This window comes from Solea senegalensis, linkage group LG10 (genome assembly GCF_019176455.1).
Source record: "Solea senegalensis isolate Sse05_10M linkage group LG10, IFAPA_SoseM_1, whole genome shotgun sequence".
Lineage (NCBI taxonomy): Eukaryota > Metazoa > Chordata > Actinopteri > Pleuronectiformes > Soleidae > Solea > Solea senegalensis.
The window spans coordinates 19469027-19492375 of NC_058030.1; the positions used below are offsets into that span (position 1 = coordinate 19469027).

General features: G+C 42.8%; 2 protein-coding genes across 2 annotated transcripts; one reads left to right on the plus strand and one right to left on the minus strand.

The window, feature by feature from the left end:
• Nucleotides 1-10904: 10904 nt before the first annotated feature.
• Nucleotides 10905-12552, minus strand: ascl1b (achaete-scute family bHLH transcription factor 1b). The gene has a single exon (XM_044036496.1). It carries the CDS (start codon nt 12351-12353, stop codon nt 11742-11744), a length of 612 nt encoding a protein of 203 aa, XP_043892431.1. The 5' UTR covers nt 12354-12552; the 3' UTR covers nt 10905-11741.
• A 5903-nt stretch (nt 12553-18455) lies between these two features.
• On the plus strand, nt 18456-22527 carry irf7 (interferon regulatory factor 7). Its single transcript, XM_044035817.1, has 10 exons — nt 18456-18486; nt 18787-18940; nt 19671-19842; nt 19929-20029; nt 20153-20204; nt 20316-20417; nt 20527-20741; nt 21020-21221; nt 21311-21426; nt 21517-22527. The coding sequence occupies exons 1-10, from the start codon at nt 18479-18481 to the stop codon at nt 21679-21681; spliced, it is 1287 nt and encodes a 428-aa protein (XP_043891752.1). The 5' UTR covers nt 18456-18478; the 3' UTR covers nt 21682-22527.
• Nucleotides 22528-23349: the final 822 nt, after the last annotated feature.

A 23349-nucleotide genomic window follows, 5' to 3' on the forward strand; every position in this document is an offset into this window, starting at 1 on the left:
TCTGGACACCTGCTTTTTAAAGTGATGCTTGTCTCTGTGCTCCTATCCTCCTGTTTTGTTATTTGCAATTTAAGGGCAGTACAGGAAAGAGAGGAGGGTGAGAGTTGTTAAAGAGAGTAAAAAAAAAGAAAAAGGGGTGAGTATAGAGTTCTCTGTGTGTGTATGTGTGTGTGTGTGGCTTAAGTTTTTGAAGGGGGAGCTTGGCTCTGGGCCCAACGCTGGAACAAAGAGGGGACACTCTTTACATGCATAGCCAGACAGAGCAAACTGGCCAGCGGCACTGCAAGAAAATACAAGGCACAAAAACAGACTTAACACAGAGAAGGGGACAGAAAGAGGAAAACATGAATATCAGAATAACCCGAGCATCGGTTCTGTGCCACCTCTGAAACTTGTTGTCCGTCCTGTTTGGGATAAAATAGCTGTGATAATAGTCGGTGGCATGCTCGTGGGGCATTTGGTGGCACAAGCTGCTCGGCTTTTATTGTGTTTGCTTTCAATATGGAGCTGTGTGGCCACGGGTAAACGGAAGCTATCCCTTCTCAAACACCCACAGGATGAACAAATACAGGCAATTAGTGGAGCACAGCAACAGGGGGACAGGTGGATGGAGAGGAGAGGAGAGGAGAGGAGAAAAGTATTATTTTTATGGATAAAAGCAGCTAAAACAATGTTAAAACCACCATCTATTAGTCAGATACAATTATTTTGTTTTGTGTGTGTGCATGTAGTGCGAGTGTCCTCTTCTTGTTACACAAAACATAACTCCTCAAACATCACAACACTGCATCTCCAGCCTGTGAATGTCCCTGCAGCAGCTGAACAATTCCTCAGTGTCACTACACTTCAACTGGGTTTTTCTGAAGCACAGCTTTTTTTTCCATCACTGTTATTTTTAAGGAGGTGCGGTGGATTCCTTTCCCTTTTATTCACTCCTTTTTTTTTTGCAGCTCAGAAATCAGCTTAAAGCTGTGCAACGATTTCGCCCCTTATAAAGGGGAGCCTCTCCATCAGTGAGGGACAATAGTATATTCTGACAAAAAGTCTGAAGGCGTTACGCCACCCTGCCATCACCGGCTTCCCCTCCATAGAACCTCTGCTGGTGACTGGTAAATGCCACTTTCAATCTTTCTCTTTTCTCCCTTCTTCCCTTTTCACTCCTCCTATTCCTTGCCCTCAATGGGTGTGTTAAGTATTGTGCGTTGTGATGGGGGTGGTGAGTCAGTCAGGATCATTAAAAGCAGCCCAAGCCTTTGGCCAGATCAAAATAATTAACTCAAGAGGTCACAAGCTAATGAAATGAAATGGGGGACTGAAAGGAGCCCCTAAATGGTGCTCACTAATCCTCCCTTTACCTTGTTTTAGGGAGGGGGCAGGACTCTGCATCTATGCTGATAATAGGTTGTGGGGTGCAGGGGACATGGTACTATGGATCTGCATGTGTGTTAGTGTGTGTTAGTGTGTGTGTGTGTGTGTACTCATTCTTGATACCTCTTTGGGACCTCATCTCTTATAAACACTGACTTTTCCTCATACGGACCAAAAGACCTAATCCAGTGACTAAACCAGTCATCCTCATGGAGACTAAAGTTTTGGTTGGCTTGTGGTTAGGTCAAGGTTATGGTTAGGTATTAACTGGTTATGGTTAAGGTTAGGGATAACGATTGAGTTGCGAAACCTGCAAACCTGTGTGTGTGTGTCACATACTGCGCTAGAAAAAAAGAAATCTACAAAACAAGTGAAGTGAAGCAGGATGATGAGATATTTTCGGTTACTCTGATGCAAATGAGCTTTGGATATCCATCGTTTAGGCATCACTGAGGTGTGGAGCATGACAATGCATTCTTCTCATTTCATGAACTGTTTAAACTAAAATAGGAAGAGAAGTAAAAAGTTGCTATAAAGATTGAATATTCTGTTTTAAGGGTTTAATAGTCCAAACTGAGAAAATCTTACCTTTTCTACTGTATATACAGGTTCCAACAGAACTTCATATGGGTAATCCATTTTATATTATTATCCATATCAATTACAAAAGACCCAAACTGCCCACCAAAAAGGTTTCCGTTGTTTTATCAACCAATTATAAGAGATAGTGTTTATTCCAGTGTGAATATGAGGGTGTCAACTAATCCACTGACACCTGTTATAAAAATATTTAGTCCCATGGCTAAATATTATCAATACTGATAGCTTTTCAAAAAGTCACGGCCAACTTTAGAAAACCCTGAACAAAGCAAACAAACTAACAAAAACATGAAAGCACAAGAAAATGATTCATTGCCATCCTTGAATCAAACTAGTTGTTTGTAAGCTAAGTAATTGGAGAAGTTTAGTTAAATGTGGACTGAGGAACAAGTTCAGAGTAGTGCAAAATACAATTCAGTATACAGTATCAATTCTGTTGATCCACTGCCTGAGAGGAAAACAAAAAGAGCTCAAAGAGGTTAAGAAATCAGTGTGTTTATGTCACTTGCTGATTCAAATGGAGCCTTAAGATCAAGGCACAAAAACATGACAAATCAGAAAAAAAAAGAAAAGAAAATCAGTGGCGGTTTAACGTTTCAAAACCCCCGTCGTTGAAAATGCTTTTTTTCTTTTTAATTCTAATCTGCATGTGCTTTCATGTTTCCATTCAGAGTCCTTTACACACAACCCTTTCATGACCAGAGGGCAAGTGTACACTAAGCTTTGATACCAAAATGAAGGCACGTCTATTGTGTCAGGCCGGGATATTTACAAGACATAAAAAAGAAAATGTCTAAGTGTTCCACTGTCTGTTTGAATCCAACAATAGAAGACTGAAGTTTAAAGCTGAGGGCGAAGGCGTGTCAGAGGCTGATGGAGCCGTGGTGTGTCACTGTGAACAGGTTATTCAGGGGCATGCTGCAACCTGCTGAAGACCCCACGACTCTGTGTGTGTGTGTGTGTGTGTGAGTGTGAGTGTGAGTGCGGTTTTTTAAGGTTACAGGTGAGACCTCTGACACATAGAGTATCATCAAATGTGCACACCGGCCCACACAAACGCCATCTTTAAGACGTGACAATGTATTGTTGAGTGAAGGAATGCACCTGATCTCCGTGGAAGAATGGATGAAAGCTATTTGAACAAACACACACACACACACACACAAAGACTGGAGCGCACACCCCCCCACACACACACACAGCAAGCCCACACATAACATGTTTTTGGACAGTTAAAGGGAGTGACCCTTTTTTTCATGTCACAAAAGTGAGGGTAGAAGAGGACAGAGGAGCCGAGGAGACCAGCAGAGCGTCAAACATGTCGAACGTGAAAGTCAAGCAAATTGTAGCTACTGTATAGGCTACGATATATATATAATATATATTTATATATATATATATATGTATATATATACATATATAAGTAATATAGTAACACAATATAGTAACACACAGTTCTGAGTTTGACTTTAGAAGTGTCAACCCACAGTCACATCATCCATTAGATCAAGTTCAGGATTTGGCCAGTGCCATGATCCAGATATAGTCTGTGGTGAGGAGGACCGTTGCCAGAGCGCTGCAAAAGATGAAGAGGACGAGGAAGAAGAGGATAAAAGAAGGAGGATCAAAGAAGAGAGAAGAGAAAAGTGAAGGGGCAGGCCGTGGTGCAGCATTGTGGATGCCAAAAAAAAAGGAATTCAATTGGAAAGAAGGCAGTATTGCAACAACTAATGCCAACTGCTGTAAAACACAGAAGAATTTCTAAACTAAAAATCTCACTTTATTGAGAAGGAAGGACCTAAAATGTGAATGAAACCACAAACTCAGCGATGAGTCATTTTCAGACTTCTTTTAGCAACCTGTGGAGTCGCCACCTGATGGTAGAATACATGTTTTAGACACTTCCTGCTTGACTTCAGTCATTTAAGGACTAAACCAACCCTTTTTGATCTAAATTTGAATGCTGATGGTTTGGGGGATTGATATATTAAAAGACACATTTTGGTGAGTATAATTAAAAGGTCACAGGACACATGCTCCACTGGTCTGAGATGGTGAAAAGCGACATAAGAGAAGAAACGGAACCAACTTTCTCTTGACCAGTGTCACTGTGACAACCATCCCACATCCACCTGCTGTTAGAACACTTTCCCCGGTACCAGGGGCATTAAAACGCACTGAAACACACATTTATCAAAGGCACATTTACCTTTGATCAATATTGACACGATGCGTACCCACAGAAAGCTCAGAATAAACCATGCTTATGTTCACCAAACACAGACTGAACAACAAGTAATCTAACCAACACGAGCCAAAAACACCATAACAGTGTAAACATTTAAAAGCGGCACCGGTGGAATCAAAAAAACAACATGTCTACAATGGTACCATTTATATCACTCTATGATCAAAACTCATGGATCCAGCTGCAAAATAAGCAAAACAAGCTGTTTTCACCGCAACAAAACCGCTACGGAGAAGTAGACTTCCCAGCATGCTTTGGGGCCTGTTCCTGGTCTGATTAGTCATTCCAGACGGCCATTAGCTTGCATTGATTGGAGAAGGGCGAATGTCCGTCAAACTACGTCATACGCATTTGCGTCCTTCTGACGTGTGAACAGAGGAAGCCTAATTCTATTGGTTTAGAGGATTCAAATGAGCTGTCAATCACCCAGATTGGCCAATGCTAGCCAGAGCTATGGCCCTGAACAGGCTGAGTCTCAGAGTTGTCTATGTTCATCGAGACCAAGTGTTTCAGCATCTAGAAAATGTTGTAAATACACTGGACAAGCACGTGTCAGCTCCAACAGGAAGCTGTTTGTTTAGGCGCTTGTTTAGTTCAGACGTATGACAGTGACACAGCAATGGTGAAAAGTAAAAACGAGGAGTGTTAACAGAGGTTTTTAGAATCAATTAGGACGTGAATGCAGGTCACTTTGTCACTGCTCAGCCAAGCTAAAAATGTAGTCCCAATCTTCAGATTCAGATTCTTTGAGGTAGTGTGGATATATCTGCAGCAGAATCTTTGTTTTTTAAAAACACTCAGATCTAGTCCTCTCTACTAATCTGCCCAAACAAGTTTAACAAAAATTAAGAGAAAAAAACATCTCTTGCTCGTCTTAAGTAGACCCCTCCAGGCTGCAATCCCTCAGAACCATCATTACAGTCATTAGGCAAGAATAAGCTCTGTATCACAGAAGTCCACCAGCATCCAGTTTAACCCGGCACAATTAGCACGTCCATTGGAGTTGAATTACCCTGTAAAACGAGAATGCTCTGGACAAAAGAGGCAGGAGAGTTGGAGTTGAAAAAAAAAGAGTGTAAGTGTGAGGGAGAGGGGGAGAGAGGAGAAATAAGGGAGGACGGGGAGAGTTAAAATTGTTTGAATTAAGTCCACGCTCGCCTCTTTCATTTAGTATTCTGTTCAAATCAGGGCTTTTGTTCGGCCTGGCGTAAAGTAGTGTCAATCATCTCGACCCGGTTGTGAAGAATGGGGAAATTTATTATGAATTTGCTCCTGCAAATAATGAGGACTACCCCCTGCCTGCTCTCCCCTTTTTTCCCCTTCCTCCTCCTCCTCCTCCCCGTGAGCCACCTCTCCTCACACCCTCTTGCCTCTACACCCATATCAATGCTGCAGAATAGGCAATAGAGAGTGAAGTTAGCAATCTCAGGGCCACTCGCACTCTGGACCCACATCAAAGTGACAGAGACGTCCAATCAGATTTGTCTTACAGGCATTACATGATGAATATGGTGCGGCTGTAGCACAAAAGCGCCTTTGTGTCTCCTCCTAGCAGAGACTATTCACAGCCCGCCACAGCCAGCCAGAGTGGAAGTAAATGGCCAAAAGGGCCCAGGCCAGAAAAAAAGCACCCAAACTTGTGCAGCACAATGGCCCATGCAAATCACAGCCCCCACCGCCTCCACCCCAGCACACATCCCCACTTCTTGCATCCCTCCACCCATCAGGCCAGAGTTTGGTTCCTCCTCTGCTGGGTCGTCTGAAGTTTAGGAGCCTATTCACACACTTACAGAGGTGTCAGTTAAAAGTGCCGAGCTGCACGTATTCAAACTTCTTTTTATAACGTTCATTTGAAAAGAGAAAGATTTCTCTCTCTTCTTTTTAGAGAAATAAAAGAAAAACATGAGCCGGATGACTTTTTTTGTTAGTCGGTAGAAGTGACTTGGCGGCTGCGAGCAAAACTCCTATTTAGCAGCCTAATCCTCTTGGTGTAGGAAAGAGGTTTTCCAGCACAGCTGGAGTGGTCAAACGATAATGGCCTGCAATGGGAATTACGATGCATCCAACACATGTGTTGTTGTGGTGTTATTTTGACCCACTTAAACCAATGATGAACAACACAGCATTAAGTGGAGTGTTGACTCTCACCCGTTAATAGTTTTACATAATCAGTACAAAGGTTAAAAGCATAGTTTAGGTTGTTTTGAAGTGTGATTGTATGAGTTGTTGATATAATATAATAACACAAATAAAACTAACAAATTAGTCCAACTAAAACCAGACTGAAATGGTACTGAATCAATTTTAGCTTGATTCAACTAGTCTGCACTTTTCTGTGGACCCAGTCTCACCGTTAACTGCGGAGGGGAAAGAAAAAAAAAACAGGTTTTTATCATAAAATCTCTGTCTGCATTAGGTCTATGATATCTTAACACTATGTTTGCCAGTCCATCTTGCAGTGAGACAGCCATTCCAGCTGGAAAGTGAAGTTTGTTTACTATTCAATCTCCCACACCAAACCCCATTGAAAGAAATCTGCGCTTTTAACTCATGGGGACACAGGTGCTGCTTGTCTGCTGCTGCCTTCTTTGTTAAGGCTGTGCCACTGAAGTTAATTTGAACAAAGGATTTGAAACACCAAAGTCACAAGATAACATATTTGAACTTACTGATTGAGGCCCGAGTGGATCAACAACTCCTGTGTGTCAAGATGTAAAATTGATGTTTTTTCTCTTTGGGCTTTGGTGCAGGAGTTTGAGACGTTTATAAACGTAGGTTTCCAGCTGGAAAAGGCTTTGTAATGGCCAAATAATACAGAATACACATTTTTAAAAGAGACTTAAGCAGGTATATAGTTTGTGATGCGAAAAAAAAAAAGAATAGGGAAAATCAGAGTGTGTTTGACCTTTCTCAATCAATAGCCAAGAGGTCACCAGATTTGTCTCTGAACCACCTGCACAGTGTGTGTGTGTGTGTTCAGTAGGTCTTCTGTCTGTGTTGAATATAAACATGTCTGTGCCTCTGCTTAAAAATTAACACTTCTGTAAGCAGTGCTCAAGGTTGTGCTCTATCTCTTCATCTATACACCTCACTGAGCTCCCTCTCTCTCACCCTCTCTGCATCCGTGTCAATGTTTACTATGTTCGCAGATAATGTTATACTGACTCATTAGATGGAACATTGATTGGATTTGTAATTATTGCAATTAATATTATTATTACAGTACATGTCATTTAGCAGACGCTTTTATCCAAAGCGACTTACAATAAGTGTATTTAAACATTTGGGTACAAATAAGAGCTAGAAGTAAATAAGTATATAAACTATGAAGTGCTAGTCATAAGTGCAATGTATAAGTTTTTTTTTTTGGGTTTTTTTGTCGTCGCCGTCGTCTTAGTCGAGGTAGAGAAGGAAGAAATGTGTTTTTAGTCGGCGGCGATAACACTTATAATAAAGAAGCTCTGTGCAGGTTGTGACTGCAGTCTAAATACATTTCCCTGCGCATACTTCACAGTTCAACTGGACAACTGCCACGAGTGGGGAGTGAATTTTTTTGAATGAAGTGTGCCCGCCTCCACTAAGCTGGGTGGCAATGCGCCTCCCTCGCAGCATGTTAGTATTAGGCACTTTCCGGGTTTAGCTGGCGGCTAGTTGTTAGCATGTTGGGCGCCACTCCAAGCCCTCCTACCATCCATGAACTTTAATCATGTTCAATTCTTTCACTTGACTGAGCTTAAAATCAGTCTCCTCGTCTGTCCAACAGATGTACTGGCCTCTGTGCACTGGCTTCTTGTGTTATTTCCAGGTTTAAGCCTGTAGCACATACACAGAACGCCCAGGTCAGCTTGAGTCTGACTCTGGTCCAACAGAAGGTTTATGTACATGCAGAGATCTGAGCTCTTTGGGAGATTCGTGTATTTTAAAAGTACAATTTCAGACTAACAGACATTGGAGCAGAAGAGACCTGACATGTGCTATGCCCAACAAAAACTCAAGCAAGGCATTAAGCATTCTGGCCTTCCCTGCACACGTCCTTGCAGGAGAATGTTCTCCTTTGCCATCTGGCCGTGGTTATGTACCTGCTGTCAAAACAAACTATCACACCAATCTTTTGTCCCTTGGCTCATTGGATTTTTAAATTCACTGTGGGTCTTTCTTATCAACCACTGGCACCTTATTTTGTACTTGGCTCTTGGAGCAGTTGTCTGGTTGTTGACACCTCTCTGCGTGCGGTCTTCTGTGCGTTTGTTGGTTTTACCCTGCTGCTTTTAACTAATTGCCCCTAGAACCTTGATTTTCAAACTGTGGTACGTGTCGCAGTGGTGCGGGAGTTTCCTTTGGTGGTCCTTGGAGGAAAACAGCAAACTGTATAAACCAGGGTTTGTGATCGGAGTGGAGCAGAGTGGAACCCTAACCCTAACCCAACAAATCGCCTTATCTTTCGCTCCATCTTACTCTACTTTCACTATACCAGTATCTGAAGTATATGTGAGGAAGAGGAGGACGATGTGAGAGCAAATCTGCCTCCTGTGAAAAGTCCGTAGCTGACTTTGCTCGATTATATTTACACCACTGTATTTGGATGTTGTTACTATGAGAGCTTAATATTTTCTCAGGTGGTGCTCGGTATAAAAAGAACCACTGCTAAAGTTGTGCCAAAGTTAGGATTCCTTAAAGACTGAACCTCGGGTCTGTACCTGTCACTAAAGTTGTGGGTAACTTACAATGACTTCAGTGAATTGTCTGTCTTAGATATGAGGGATGAACCATAAACGTACTGCATGTATCCACTTCAGCACAAACGTTGAGTCAGATTTACTCAGGTACTCTTTATATAACACAGGAAGGACAAACCCATTTCAGAATTAGGTCACTTATCTTGCATTGTATATGGAAACAAAGCCATATATACAAACAGCTAAGCTAAACTGTTTTGTAAATGTCTAAATGATTTATGCTGTGAGACATATATATTGCACACGGGTCAAAACACAAGCAATAAAGGTAGTTCAGCAATTTAAGTGCATGATGCTCCTGTTCATGCAGAAATGGCAAAGCAGTCATTGTGATGAGTGCCTTCAGAGCAACAGATCTCATCTCTCATCGAGCAACGATTCCCTTATTTTGGTTTATAGCCTATATTATAGTGGATTACACAGCCAACGTCATGACTATGCGTCAAGGGACTTCACTTCACCACTGGAGGGGGGAAACACAATTAACATCAGCAATAAAAGTGAAAATGACCTCTGCATAAAATGACATGAATAAATTTCGTTTTACCCCCTGCTCGTCTCCATATAGCGTTGGAGAGAATTGCATATCCATCTTCTGAGGACAAGAGACAAGCGCTTGTTTTCACTCTGTGCCCTAACCTCTGCCTGACACTGAAGGACATCACACAGATTTCATTCTGATAATAATGGAGCAGCGGGGTGTTTTGCGACCAACATTCATGTGTCTTTTTGTGTCCCGGTGACGTAGGAGGTTATAATTAATGTCATTTATCACTCGTTTGATTTTTTTTTTTTTTGTCACCGCCTGACTCACATACGCGAGCCGTCGGCCAATGGGAGCGCAGCAGTCTTTGTCGCGAGTGCAGGCACGTGGCTTACACCTGCAGGCCTGTGTGTGTGCGCGCGCGCGCGCGCGTGTGTGTGTATGTGTGTGCATGCGACACACTTGCAAACACACACACACATACAATATAACCACATTACAATTACAACTTTTCCTGAAACAAAATGTTCTTCAGACTTAAGTGCCAAATTAATTCACTCAGTATTGGATGTAAAGCACCAGGTGATTTCGAACTATTTCTCCTCCTTCCTTGCTGAATTTGGCATCGTTCTTTACGTACAATGGACGATCTTCCATAATTCGCATAATGAGGCGCAAAGGCGCACACAATGGTGCGCACAATAGGGTGTTATGCTCCCCATTTCGCGAGGAGATGGGCTTTTTGATTGGGCTGTGTGTGCGCCAAGAAAAACACAGTCGGGGATACAACTCGTCTACAAGCCCAGGTTTTTATTTAGATTGATCTCATTCGGGCAATAAGAATTTTGACCCGCCTCATTGTCTTGCTGACTTTACCCGGGCCGTATTTCAAAGTGTCTCTATCCTTTGAGTGAACTGAATTGCACCCCCCACCTCTCTCTCTCCCTCTCTCTCTCTCTCTCTCTCTCTCCCTCCCTCTCTCTCCCAGGCCCCAGGCCCTCCGGGCTATTTGGTAAAAGCAGAGTATGCAAAGAGAAACAATGCAATGCATGAAACGTAATATTAATCTCCCCGTCATGAATGCAGACAAAGCGCAGTCGAAGGTGCACGTCTATAATGGTTATTGAGTGCTCACCCAGCTGCGCAATTTTCCCCCGTGCGCCCAACCAAAGCAAGAAAAGGGTCACGCAGGGGCTTTGAATAGAAGAGGGGCTCTCTAGTTTGCTCAATTACCGCCGACACATACACACACACACACGCACACACATGGTTTTAACCTTTAAACAGGTGTCACGGAGAGTGAGGACCAGCCAAAATGTCCTCACTTCCTATGGTTTTTAAGTTTGTTTTGGTCCTCAGATTCACTATATAAGCACACGCATGCACACACACACACACACACACACACAAACATCAAGTGAAGAATCAGACCAACTGCAGAAGCATGTTATATAAATAGATCCATCTTTATTTATAAAAATTGTATTACACAAAAATATATCTGTTAAAATCAATTATTTACACTTTAGGCTACTGGAAATGGAGAACAAGTGCATACATTAATTAAGGTCTCCTCACCACCTATCGCTATTTGAACTAAAAACAAAACAAACAAACAAAAAACTAGTCTGTCACAGGTAGTAGCCTCCAGTCACTTAAATCCAACTCTCCAAACTCACTGTCTTTGTCTAAAACACTGTCAGGGAAAGTGTCAGTAACTGTTGTTCACTCTCAAAGTACAAAAATATGTCTTCATGTTAAAACAGGTCAGTGTATCATACAGGTTTGTTATGAAAAGAAAAAGGTTGGGGAATGAAAACACCTCGAACAAGAGACAAGTCTGTCGATGCTTCATCTTTGTTGTGTGTCATCCCACAGACATAAGGCAGTCCTGCTCTGATGAAAACACTCATAGAACAAGTTCACGTGGAGCCACAGCACCGTCTCCACAGAACAGAGCCTGCTGCTGCTGCTGCTGCTGCTGTGTCACCTTTTAATTGCACTTATTCAAACATCAACACTTCTCTTCACCTCCAGTGAATCCAGCTCCCTCCTTGTGGGACTTCAGGGTGATTTTAATGCAACAACAGGCTCTCGATCTCTCGCTCTCCCCCTCCCTCTCTTACTATCTCTCACTCTGAGGTAGCAGAGGTAGCCCCGGGTGAGGGAGGGAGGCACTGCATCACGTCCAAGGACGCGGGGCGAGACTGATCCGACGCCTTCATCAAGTCTTTGTCAGCATTTCTTGGAGAAGTCAGCTGCTTTTACGCACAGGCGCCGCCGCCTGCCTTTGACGCGCACAGCCTCAGTACCTGTCGAACCAGGTTGTAAAGTCCAACAGCTCCTGCTCCTCGGAGCTCAGAGGCTCGTAGCCGCCTTCATCTGACGAGTAGGTGGAGTGCGGAGACTCCGGGTCTGCAGAGTAGCTGTTGGAAAGTGTTGGAGATGGCAACCCGCACTGGAAAGCGGCCGAGACCGCGTCATGTTCGTCCAGGAGTTGCTGTAAAGCCCTGATGTACTCCACCGCAGACCTCAGCGTCTCCACTTTGCTCATCTTCTTATTGGCGGCGCCGTTTGGCACATGCTGACGCAGCGTCTGGAAGCCCATGTTCACCTGTTTCACCCGGTTCCTCTCCCTTTCGTTGCGCCGGGCCACGGCCACGGGCTGCTGCTGCGGGATGGAGTAGCCGAGGCCGTTGAAGCTCAGGCGTCGCTTGCAGCGGAGCAGCTCCGGGGAGCTGGAGCGCTGTCTCTTCAGCACCTTGGTTTTGCTTTGGTAGCCTGCAGCGCCGGTGTCGTGGCGCACGACGGGGGCGGCGCAATCCTGTGCCGGTGCGTGCAGGCTGAGGCTGGCGTGTCTTTCTGTAAGTCCAAAGGTGAATGCAGTCTGCGTGGTGGTGATGGTTGTAGTTTCCATCTCGTTGACAGCTCGTGTGAAGTGATGGATGCAGGGGGCGAGTGCAGACCCAAACTGTGGCACAAGAAGAGGAGGAGGAAGAAGAGCGCACAGGGTTTGGCAGTGTACCGCTCTCGTGTCCTTCGCGTGGGGGACCGTGTGGCCAACTCTAGTCCAAGTCTCACCGCTGCTTTACTACACGAGCCGATCTGACCCAAACGTTGGCAGCACTCCTCTTTTTCAACACGCGCCCCCAACACACACCCCACCCACCCCTTTCTGAAGACGCACGCTTCGTGGCGAGGCCCCGCCCCCGCTGTGTGATTCTTCTGCACGTCGACTCCCCCCCGGGCCAGGCGCGTGGCTCCGGGAGCTCAATAAACAATCCCGAGCTTTCACTTCGCCGGGAGCACGCGCTGGGCTCATTTACATTCCAATGTCTCTAAGTTGAAGGCCCATTGGTCGATTCAAACGGCCTGCAACCGTGCGAAAAGAAAGAAAGGAGGGGAGAAAAAAAGTCAGAGAAAGAAGTAGAAAAAAGCCTAGAGAGAGAGAGAGAGAGAATGAAAAAGTGAATGGTTTGGTTCTTTGAAATGCCTTTTGAATTTGACAATGTAACCCTGGCAAGTCTTCAATTTATCAGTCTTCCCCCTCAGCCATCTTTCTCCTCTGGCTCTTTTACACTCACAAATACCAAGGACGCTCTCTCCTGTTTCCAGGCTACAGCTTTACACAACTAAATAAACTGCAAGCGCGTCTCTGGGCTCAGTGAGAGGCGATTATGAAGCTCGTGTATTTAGAGTCACTACAAAGTAAAGCATCATGTTTATGACATTAATCCAACAGGCGTCCCAAAGCCCGAATCCCAAAAAAAAAAAAACATGTTGCAGTGATGCACTGAACCTCAGTGTCCCGAAGGTCCACTCATCACGGGTTAACTCCAAAACCCATAAGTCATTTTAGTCTTATTCTATCGAATCCAACAGATTCCCTATGGTTTTCTTGGGGACCATAATGTGCAGGCGCACGGATGCAGTGTTTCAGCACCACAGCTGACCGGACAGTTAAACAGCATCCTCCAGTTTAGGGTCTGAAGTGATTTCATTTACACATTTTACTGAATCATTCACGCCCATTCACTCAGGTTTGTTTGGATTCGATATTACTAAAAGCCCCGATCCTGGAAAAGTCTGCTGCCAAACTCTGCCAGTCAGAGAAAGAGTGTGTGTTGATTCTGGTTGAATCTTGAAGGCAGAGCAACAAAAAAGAAAGGAAAAAAAAAAGAGAGAAGGAATATAGGACACTTGCGACCTCTGGTGGTGTTAGAAAGCTACTACCTCCTGATGCCCCTATAGTTTGACTTGATCTGTCAAGGGCAGAGGGGATTTCCTCAGTGTCCCATGGTGAGGATACACTCAAAATGTCATGTATCTGGATCATCTAACATTTTGGGCTATAACCTCACATCTCCAGAGTTAAAGCATAAACAACCATTTCAGCGTGTCATCCTCATCATCTGTTGGCAATATTTGAGTCACACTCACTTTCCACATTTACAGAATCACACAGTTCATCATAAAATGTTCCACTTGGAAATGTTCAAACCAAACCAGTGGCTCGAGTTTTAGGTTCTGCAGGACGCAGCATGCGGCGCATGATTCATGTGCATATATGTTATTCCCCTCATTTTGACTGAGCCAAGCATTCTTTAACCACACAATTAAATAACAGACAATTGCATCAGCATGTGTGCTTTTCATTAGTTTGCCTGAAAGCTTGTGTGTGTGTATGGGGGCGGGGGGAATTCCCACTTTTCATCTTGATAAAGAAAGTTCCTCTTCCTCTCCTCCTCTGTCTTGTCAACAGCAGAGGGCGCTGAGTGAAAACACTGTGACAAATCATTTCCTCCTGAGGCTGTGTAATAAAACGTCATGTGACCTGATGTTACACCTGATCTTAGTGATCAAAGTGTTCATGTGATGAAGAAGATAATCTACCCTGATTACGGACGTCTTGTTAACCTGCATTGTCGTGTTTGTGTGTAATATTTTTCCCTGTGAGACTCTGAAGTACAGTGACCGCGTGGAGTCATGTGACTGTGTTAAGGAGCCTGGTTTCAGTTTCGCTTTTCAATTTCTGCAGCAGCCTGAGAGAAAACCACTTTCCGGGATAGTAGTGATTCATTAGACTTTGTTATGAAAATGTTTCCAGATGAGACGCCCTTGAGCCAAGGTCATTAAACACTCAGAGAGCGGCTGTGGTCAGATGTGCAACCTCCTTACATTATATTATGGGCTATGCACAGGAAACTGCAATAATGCTTAACTAACATTGGAACCGGTGTCATAAGCTTACCTCCATGCAGTTTGATGCAGGGTAAGTAAGTAAGTAAAGTGTATTTGTGTAGCACCTTTCACAGAAAGAATTCATTCGTTCAAGTGCTTCACAGTACAAACAGCAAAAAGTAATACACAGCAAATACAACACTCACAGCTACAAGCACACACATAAGACGATAAAAACCCATAAACACCTCACTAAAAGCCTGTCTGAACAACAGGGTCTTAAGCTGCTCTTTGAAAGATGCCACAGAATATAAAGTGCGCAGACACGGAGGCAACTCAATCCATAGTCTGGGGGCCACTGCTTGAAAGGCCTCTCGTTTTGAAGCGGGTGTGGGGAATGACCAGCAAGCATTGATTAGACAATCTAAGAGAACGTGCAGGATTATGCACATGCAGCAGATCAGAACCAGAATCTTGACCATTCACTAAAAGTGAGAACTCATTTTTTAAAACAAAAGGGGGAAGGGGCCCCGTCGGTTCCTATTGCCTGTTGCCTGGGCCCCCCAAAGTCTCCTGAAGCCCTACTGGCTGTGGTTGGTCAAACCTGGAACATGAATGAAACAGAAACGGTTTCACCTGTCTCATGTCTCACAAACAATTCAAATCTTAGACCGAGGTCAGTGTTTATGCCCGAAAAGTTCTTAACAAGGTGAGGAATACAAGTATACACACACACACACACACACACACACACACACTGTCTGGATTCTGTCTCAATCACAGTCCTATTCTCAGTTAAGGGTGTGACTGTTAGAAACCCACATGTACAACCTGAAAAACTGGTGCCGTAACACAGACTATAGTTTACTGTAAGTGTGTGTGCATGTGTGTGTGTGTGTATGTGTGTATGTGTGTGTGTGCATGTGTGTGTGTGTGTGTGTGCGTGTGTGTGTGTGTGTGCTGGGTTGATAAGGAGACAGCGATATTAAAAAAAAGCTGTAATTTCAGTGCTGAAGAATTCTGTGTTGGTGTTGGACCAGCTGACGAATGTCCGCTTTTGTGTTGTGAGTTAGAGCGTGAAATGAGATGTGATCCCACCGTGTGGTCAGTGAGTAACCAGGCTCCATCCTTCCTTTGTGGCGTTTTCGAAGCCTGCATTGTCGACAGGGGCAGCCGACGAAGACTCAGCTTCTACTTGCAGTGTTCAGGAAAAGAGAAGTGATTCATCAGTGCCTGTATCGCTTCTCTATTCAGAACATACACTCTGAAGCTGGGCTTCAATATATGGTGATTGCATTATTGTCACTAACACAGGCTGTGGTCAGCAGTTCTTCCCTGACAGACAGTCTGACCTTATGTTCCGTTACTGTGTGTAAACGGTCGAATAAGAGCCAAGTGAGGAGAAGGAAATAATGATATTTCTCACTTGTGCTTTCCTGTGCAGTGAAGATATGAAATTCTAAAGGTGGAAAGAGGAAATGAGGCTTGCATCGGTGGAAGTGTGTTACTAATAAAAAAAAAAGTAATACATGCTAAAATTGTCTTGTCACTGAGATGAGGGGGATACCCATCGCACTCTCAGCCACCGATTGCGTATTAATGTTCTTTCACAATTCACTGACACTCTCACTCGCAGGATTGTGACTCCGAAAGTCCCACATCTCTGCACATGTACGACAACGTAGAGTCAAATATGTGGTGGATTCAGTTTTCCAAATTCGCTGGAACTGGGTGGTTTCACAGGGAGATATTTTAGTGCACGATACCCACAACGTACAACTCCTGCATCTACTAATATAGCCACATGTCTGTTGTCACACAAAACGTCGTTTGATCTTCAAAACTGTATCATCGGTTTATCAAACCGCTTCAAGATGAAACTCCAGTGGCACGCTGATGATCGTAGAATATACATTTAAACTAAATAAATGTTTTAATGAAATCTCTGAAACTCTGGAATTCATAGTATAGTGTGTTTTCCTTTTGTAATTACTCAATAAAACCTCCATAATACGATATTCACAGAAACAGACCGGTCTTAATATTTGGGTTTAATGTCTACCGAACATCTAGAAAACCATCTATAGTGTTCTACCATCTATACCAGGGGTGTCAAACTCAAATGACCTGGGGGCCAATGAGCATCTAGTCTGGTCAAGCAGGGGCCGACATAGAGGAAAAAAGTGGAAAAAACAACTATTTAGTAGCCGGTGGGCAATATAAGATATTCATTATGATATTAGAAAGAATTGCAAAGTAAAATTGCTTGTTTTGATATAAATTGATTCACAATAAAAACATATTTATGATGCACAAAAACAGAGAATTCAATTGAAAATTTAGCAAATAATGACGGGGATAATTGTGATTAAAACAGCTTAAAAATATGTAATTTCATGTTGAGTGTAATTGAGTGTAACATTTAATAAAGCAATGATTACAACTGAATGTCTTATTACTATTATAAAGAATATTGCCGGCAAATACATTTAGTCTTATATTCTGTCTCTATTCCATGGGAGGGCCGCATTTAATTGATTGGAGGGCCACATGTGGCCCCCGGGCCAACAGTTTGACACATGTGATCTATACTGACACTGTTCAATGTTTTAAATTCAACATTTAATTATGTATAAGCTTGTCTAGTGTTTGTACTACAAGAGTCTACATGTGATTATCAATTTAATCGTTTGATTCTATTGTATTCGTGTCTGTTTTTGTTATTTACAGATGCATTTTGCATCATTCATCTGTTCTTTTTTTCGCGAACTATGTATTAAAACAATTTTTACTTTTCAATAATTTCACTTTTACTTTTACTTAAATTGTGTTGTGCAATATCATGCTGGATATTTTTAATTTTGCAATATCACGATGCATTATCAAGTTACAATTTCAAATTAAAATCACTGAACAGTTCATGGAAATGTTGGTGCCTGGCCACCTCTCCTGTACAGCCTAGAAGTGCACTGGCCCCAAATGGTCAATTGAGTTTGGGGCCCCTGTTCTGGGCACATTTAACATCTTGTTCTATGTAATTAATAATTACTAGACAAGAAAACTCTGGAAGAACTGGTCCATAGCAATACAAATGCTTTCATAATTGTTGGTGTGATGAACCTTTAGTGCTAATGGTAATTTGCCGTGGGAATGTTACACAACTCCTTTTTATGGACATCCTGGGGGTGTGTTTATAGGCCACATATTCAGGCTTTTTCCATCTTCTTATGTGTTGTTAAGTCAAAATGATGATTCATTTTAAATCACATTTCTAGTAGTGATATAAAGTAGCAATAATTGTGCAGGCGTTACAAAATTAGACCGTTTTGTCTTTTTGTTCATAAAAACGAGCCAAGTGAACTTTGAACTGTGACGTATTTCCAAATTGCGATTGTAAACATTTTGAGGCAGGATTTTTCCGGTGTGTTTACATAGTTGGTGAAAATGACCTTTTTTTCTCATCAGATTGTCTAGGTTGTGCTTAAAAAAGGATATAAGACGCTCTATTTTGCACCTTCTTATACCCTCTGTATATAGTGTATGCTAAAAAGGGTTAAGTACACGTTTGAATTGAGTGATGAAATGGATGAAGTGATGAGACAAGATGAGACATGAAACTACAACAACCGGTGCAAGCGACTTTCACTTTCTCTCCATAATTGGCTTGACTGAGAAATCCCTTTCCCTCATGGAAACACCCTCCTAACGCCTGTGTGCCCTCCCCTTCCCTCCCCTTCCCTCCCCTACATGATGTCACAGGCTGTGTGTGTATATACTGTGGCAAGGCTTAGTGACAGAGCAAATGAGCAGCTGAAGTGAGAGCAGACACACACACACACACACACACACACCTGCTGAGATATGCAAAGGTAGGGAGAGAAACATCCTTCTTCCCTCTGCTGATTTATCATCGTGTGTCTTGGCTTTGATTTACTGGGAGTCATGTTCATGTCAACTCGTTTGTTATTACTTGTAATTTAAAGCCTGTGTTGAATGTTGATCCTTTTTTGCTCTTTTTGTGTAACGTGTGATGCTGTGTAGTCAAGAATGTTTGTTGTCATTCTTTCCGAAAGTCTGCATAAGAATCAGGAAAGTGTGTGTGTGTGTGTGTGACTTTGCTCCATTTCCTCTCTTTCTCTCTCTGATTTGTCATGTTTTTTTCTCTTTAGCCTTCAAAAGCCTCAGTTTGCCAACTGGCTCATAAAGCAGGTGGAGACAGGCCAGTACACGGGTCTGTGCTACGTGGGCGAGAACAAGTTCCGAGTCCCTTGGAAGCACAACTCCAGAAGGGACTGCAGAGACGAGGACAGCAAAATATTCCGGGTAAGTTTCAATGAACTTTGTTGCCGTAGTGATAGATCGTTTAATGGGCTCGGTTTCTGGCTGTACAAAGAAAGAAGGTGAAACATGAAAGTATCTTCCATGTGCCTCAAGTTCATAGACCGATTTAGTTAAAAACAAAAATACTGTCAGATTCTTGGCACCAGCTAAAGCTGCACTTCCACAACAAGTGAAACCACACAGATAATGGTTTGAATGCTCTATTACTGCAGACAGGGAAACATGTTTCTACATAATCACTTTAGTGTCTTAGTAACTTTGTACTGGCTTTAAAAGTGGAGGCAGCTACATGATAAATAGAATTAAAAAAACAAGTCTCTTTGTTTAAGGCACTGCCATTGAACTCTGACTCCAGTCACAGCACGTCGTCAACAGTGTCATTAAATCACAGATAAATCAATGTCTCAGCATTAAAAAAAAGTGCTATTACAAATAAATACTGTATCAAAGCAATGGTGAGTGGAGAAAGCTGAATTAATCATGATTGTGTGTGTTGCAGTAAAACAGACTCCCTGCAGACAATGTGTTCCCTGCTGCTGTTGTATTTATTTTTGCAATGAATTTCATGGAAAATGACTAATTGAATTGTAAAAACAAGCAACAGGTTGGCAACCACTGATTTTAAAGCACAGTATTTATCATCTGACATGAAGTTTCACAAAATATGTCAAATCCAAATTCCTCCCTGTGTTTACTCGTGCACGACTCACAGGCATGGGCAGTTGCGAGTGGCAAAATCAGCGAGTTCCCCAACGACAAGGCCAGGTGGAAGACCAACTTCCGCTGCGCTCTCAACAACCTGTCCGTGCGCTTCAAGATGGTGCAGGACAATTCCAAGAACTCCATCGACCCTCACAAAATCTACGAAATCATCAACACTGAGTGTAAGACGAGTTTGAGGGTTTGAATCCAAAGCTTTCACAGGCGACACGCAATATTAAATGTGGCTGTGTTGTCTTGGTTTGTGCAGACAGACATGAAAGTCTTCCAAAACAAGCGTCACGTCCTGATTCTCCTATGACCCTGGACATCTACAGCTCTCCCACAGAGTACTTCCCCATGGGACAGGAGGTGCAGTATTGCCTGTAGCACAGTTTCACTTCTCTCTGTTCATTTGCTCAGTGTTATTACTGAAGTTTTACCTTATGCTGCATTTCAATCATGCTTACGTTCCTTTTCTCCTCCTCTGAACAGCAAAATCTGGTTAACTATTTCACAGCTTTGGGTATCGAAAAGCGACCAACAGGTACGGCGTCACTGCTGCGTCATAATGAGTTATTAATGTCATTCTTATCTGTTTATGACTTTATATGTGTCATAATAAAAGTGTAAATGGAGTTATATCTGACGTCTTTAGAGGCTCAACTGTGGGTGGAGAATCAGGCTGTTCTTGGAAGTTATCCTGCTGTGGGCGAGAACCTCCCACAGGTTATTCCAGATCAGCCGTCTTACTGTGAAGGTATGTTCCCCCAAATAAACTCCTTTTATGGCGCTCTTGAACAAGAATATGTTCAAATTATACTGTGGAAAAATGTGATTGCTTATGGCTTTTTTTTTTTTAATTACAGTGAATCCTCAACCAGTCCTTCATTCAGTCGTCGAGTCATCGATACAGCCAAGTATCAACGACCTGGAGATCTCCATCTACTACAGGAAAATGGAAATGTTTAAGACCACGTTGAACACTGTCCGTCTCCAGCTCCACTACCAGCACGAAGCCCCCGAGCTCAATGCCCATCACCTGTGCTTCCCCTCAACTGACGGCCTTCTAGACCACAAACAGGTACACGATCACTGTTCCACCGTAATCTGTGTAATCTGTCATTGTTTGTGTCCTGTTGCATTTAAGCGAGACGTGAAATCTGGACTTTTGATGTTATAATCGTGGCTAAATGAATGTTTATACGGTTATAAACACTGTCCTCATATAATACACAGCTAATACTTTGAAGGTCTAGTGTGTGGCAAATATGACAGCTATCAGAACAAACCATCATACAGAGTTGGGCGACAACAAAGCTTTTAAGTTTGTTCTAACCACATCCCTCTTTGTGTTGCCAGATTGAGTACACCAACCGCATCCTGAACAGCATCCAGAGAGGTTTACTCCTGGAGGTCCAGGAGACCGGTATCTATGCCTGGAGGCAGGACAGGTGCCATGTGTTCGCCAGCACCAGTGACCCCAGTGTTGCTCACCCAGACCCAAGAAAGCTTCCGCAGAACACCATGGTAGAGCTCCTCAGTTTTGAGAAGTATATAAACGGTAGGTGTGATTTTTTTCTTTTACATGATCACAAGATTTTCATGCTATTATTTGATGCCTGTATTCATTTTCTACTGTATTTTAATCAGACCTGAAAAAGTTTAAGGAGAACAACGGTGGCTCTCCTGACTACACCATCAACATGTGCTTTGGAGAGAAGTTTCCCGACGGAAAACCCTTAGAGAAGAAACTCATCATCGTCAAGGTAACACTTTCTCCACACACACCATATTTGGCTTCAGTTCCCTTCACTATTGCAGCGGCCCTGTAAAATCTCCCTCTCTGCCCCATGTAGGTAGTTCCTCTGATCTGTCGATACTTTCACGAGATGGCGCAGATGGAAGGCGCTTCGTCACTCCACAGCACCAACGTCAGTCTACAGATGTCACACAACAGCCTCTATGATCTCATCAGCTCTGTGTTCAGTCTGCCAACAGTCGATGCATCTTTTCTACATTAGATCTCTCCTTCACTTGCCTCTAATGGCGACTACTCTAACTTCCTATGGGACCCGCTTAATGCACCACATCCGGTTTCTTTATCCAAAGCTCTGCTATGAAACAAAGCCAGTCAGGTGACCTGTTGAATGTGTGACAGTAGGTGAAGCAGGAGTGCCAGTCATTTTTAATGGTTTGCTATAATTACCTCTATCAATCTATTTTTGGCTGTGTTATTTTAATGTTTTTAATGACATTTTCCAGGGATGTTGGTTATGGGCCAATGAGGAAATTGACCAGTTTTGGTGTTGATCCAAATGCGGGAACAAATGATGCAATAGCAATAGTATCATGTATACAAGGCTTAATGTTAATGTGCAGTTGGGTCAAAGTTTGGATCTTGATCTGTACTGACACAGTGACAAACTGAGCTGTCTTGTCAGAGGTTCGTGCTCTCCGAGTGCTTTCTCTAGTCACATCACCTGCTGTTCACGTTCAATGAGTCACTAATTGGCGCAAAAAAGCTGTTCTTCTATCACTACAAATTAGAAATCATCTCTTTCAATCGTGGGACTGTTACTCAAGACAAAGGCCTCAGGTCTAATAACTTATAAAGGATCACTGTAAATATCAAAATGATGTAGTTTGGAAGATAAACATAGTTAATGTATTGTAACATATCATTTGTGATTACTGATATTTATGAGCTACTGTATGTTTTTTTTGTGTGTCAAACAGCCACCGGCTACAGCACATACATGTCTGTGGCGAATGTCATGCACTTTTTTTTTTAATTCTGCTGGTCATTTTGTACCAATAAAAACCAGCTGGGTGTATTGGGACTTGATATAAATGATTTAACCTAAAAAGCTTCCTTGTTTGTCCACGTTTGTCACTGAATAACCCGAGAAAAAAAGGCAACCCCGCCTCCCAAAAAACTAGGACTGCGAGCCGTCATGACAGGGCCATCACATCCCCCACACAAGTTGGGGAGAGCAGTACTTCCCTGACCTCACTGTCTCCCTCACTCAACAGTCTTCACTATTATTCGTTAATCTCCTCAAAAATGACTGCAAGGCCACAGAATAATAATAAAAGTAACGTGTTCAGGGCCGGCCTCGTTTCGTGGCCAAATGGCAGCTAAATTGATAACGGCCGACTTCCTGTTGAGTTGAGGCCATGGTTACAATTGACTTTCTTTGTCTGTCTTGGTCTATAACATCTTCCCACCAAGTTTTGGGAAATTCAGTGGCCTTGACCAACGCACGGGTCTGGGAACTACCCCGGCACTTTCTGGTTAACCCTCTCAAAAATGACCGCAATGGCACAGAATAATAATAATAATAATCTGAAGGATAAGAGGCCATTATCTGTTGTAGGTCAGTTTAACATGTAGCACCTTGTTTCTTGGTGATTACAGACAGGAAGGCATCTAAATCAATACTATGTGAATCATAGGGCTGTTTATTTTTATGCTAGGCAGACTATGAATTGGTAATTAAATCTAATTTGGACAAAACCATATATGTATAACTATAAACGTATTGTTGGGTTCCTACATTGAAACAAGCATTTGATCAAGTAAATGCAGAAAAATAAAGAGAGAAAAAAGGAAAAAGAAAAGGCAGTATGGGTTTCTTTCACAGTGGCATTATAAAGTCCAACCACCCACCTGCAGAAGGCAAACGAGT

What these genes read in the sequence shown, in the direction of transcription:
- ascl1b (XM_044036496.1), bottom strand. Translation starts at nt 12,353, where the DNA reads ATGGAAACTACAACCATCACCACCACGCAGACTGCATTCACCTTTGGA.
- irf7 (XM_044035817.1), top strand. An exon ending in AGGACAGCAAAATATTCCGG is followed by an intron (nt 18,941 to 19,670) that starts GTAAGTTTCAAT and finishes CACGACTCACAG; the next exon opens with GCATGGGCAGTTGCGAGTGG. An exon ending in TTTTGAGAAGTATATAAACG is followed by an intron (nt 21,222 to 21,310) that starts GTAGGTGTGATT and finishes TATTTTAATCAG; the next exon opens with ACCTGAAAAAGTTTAAGGAG.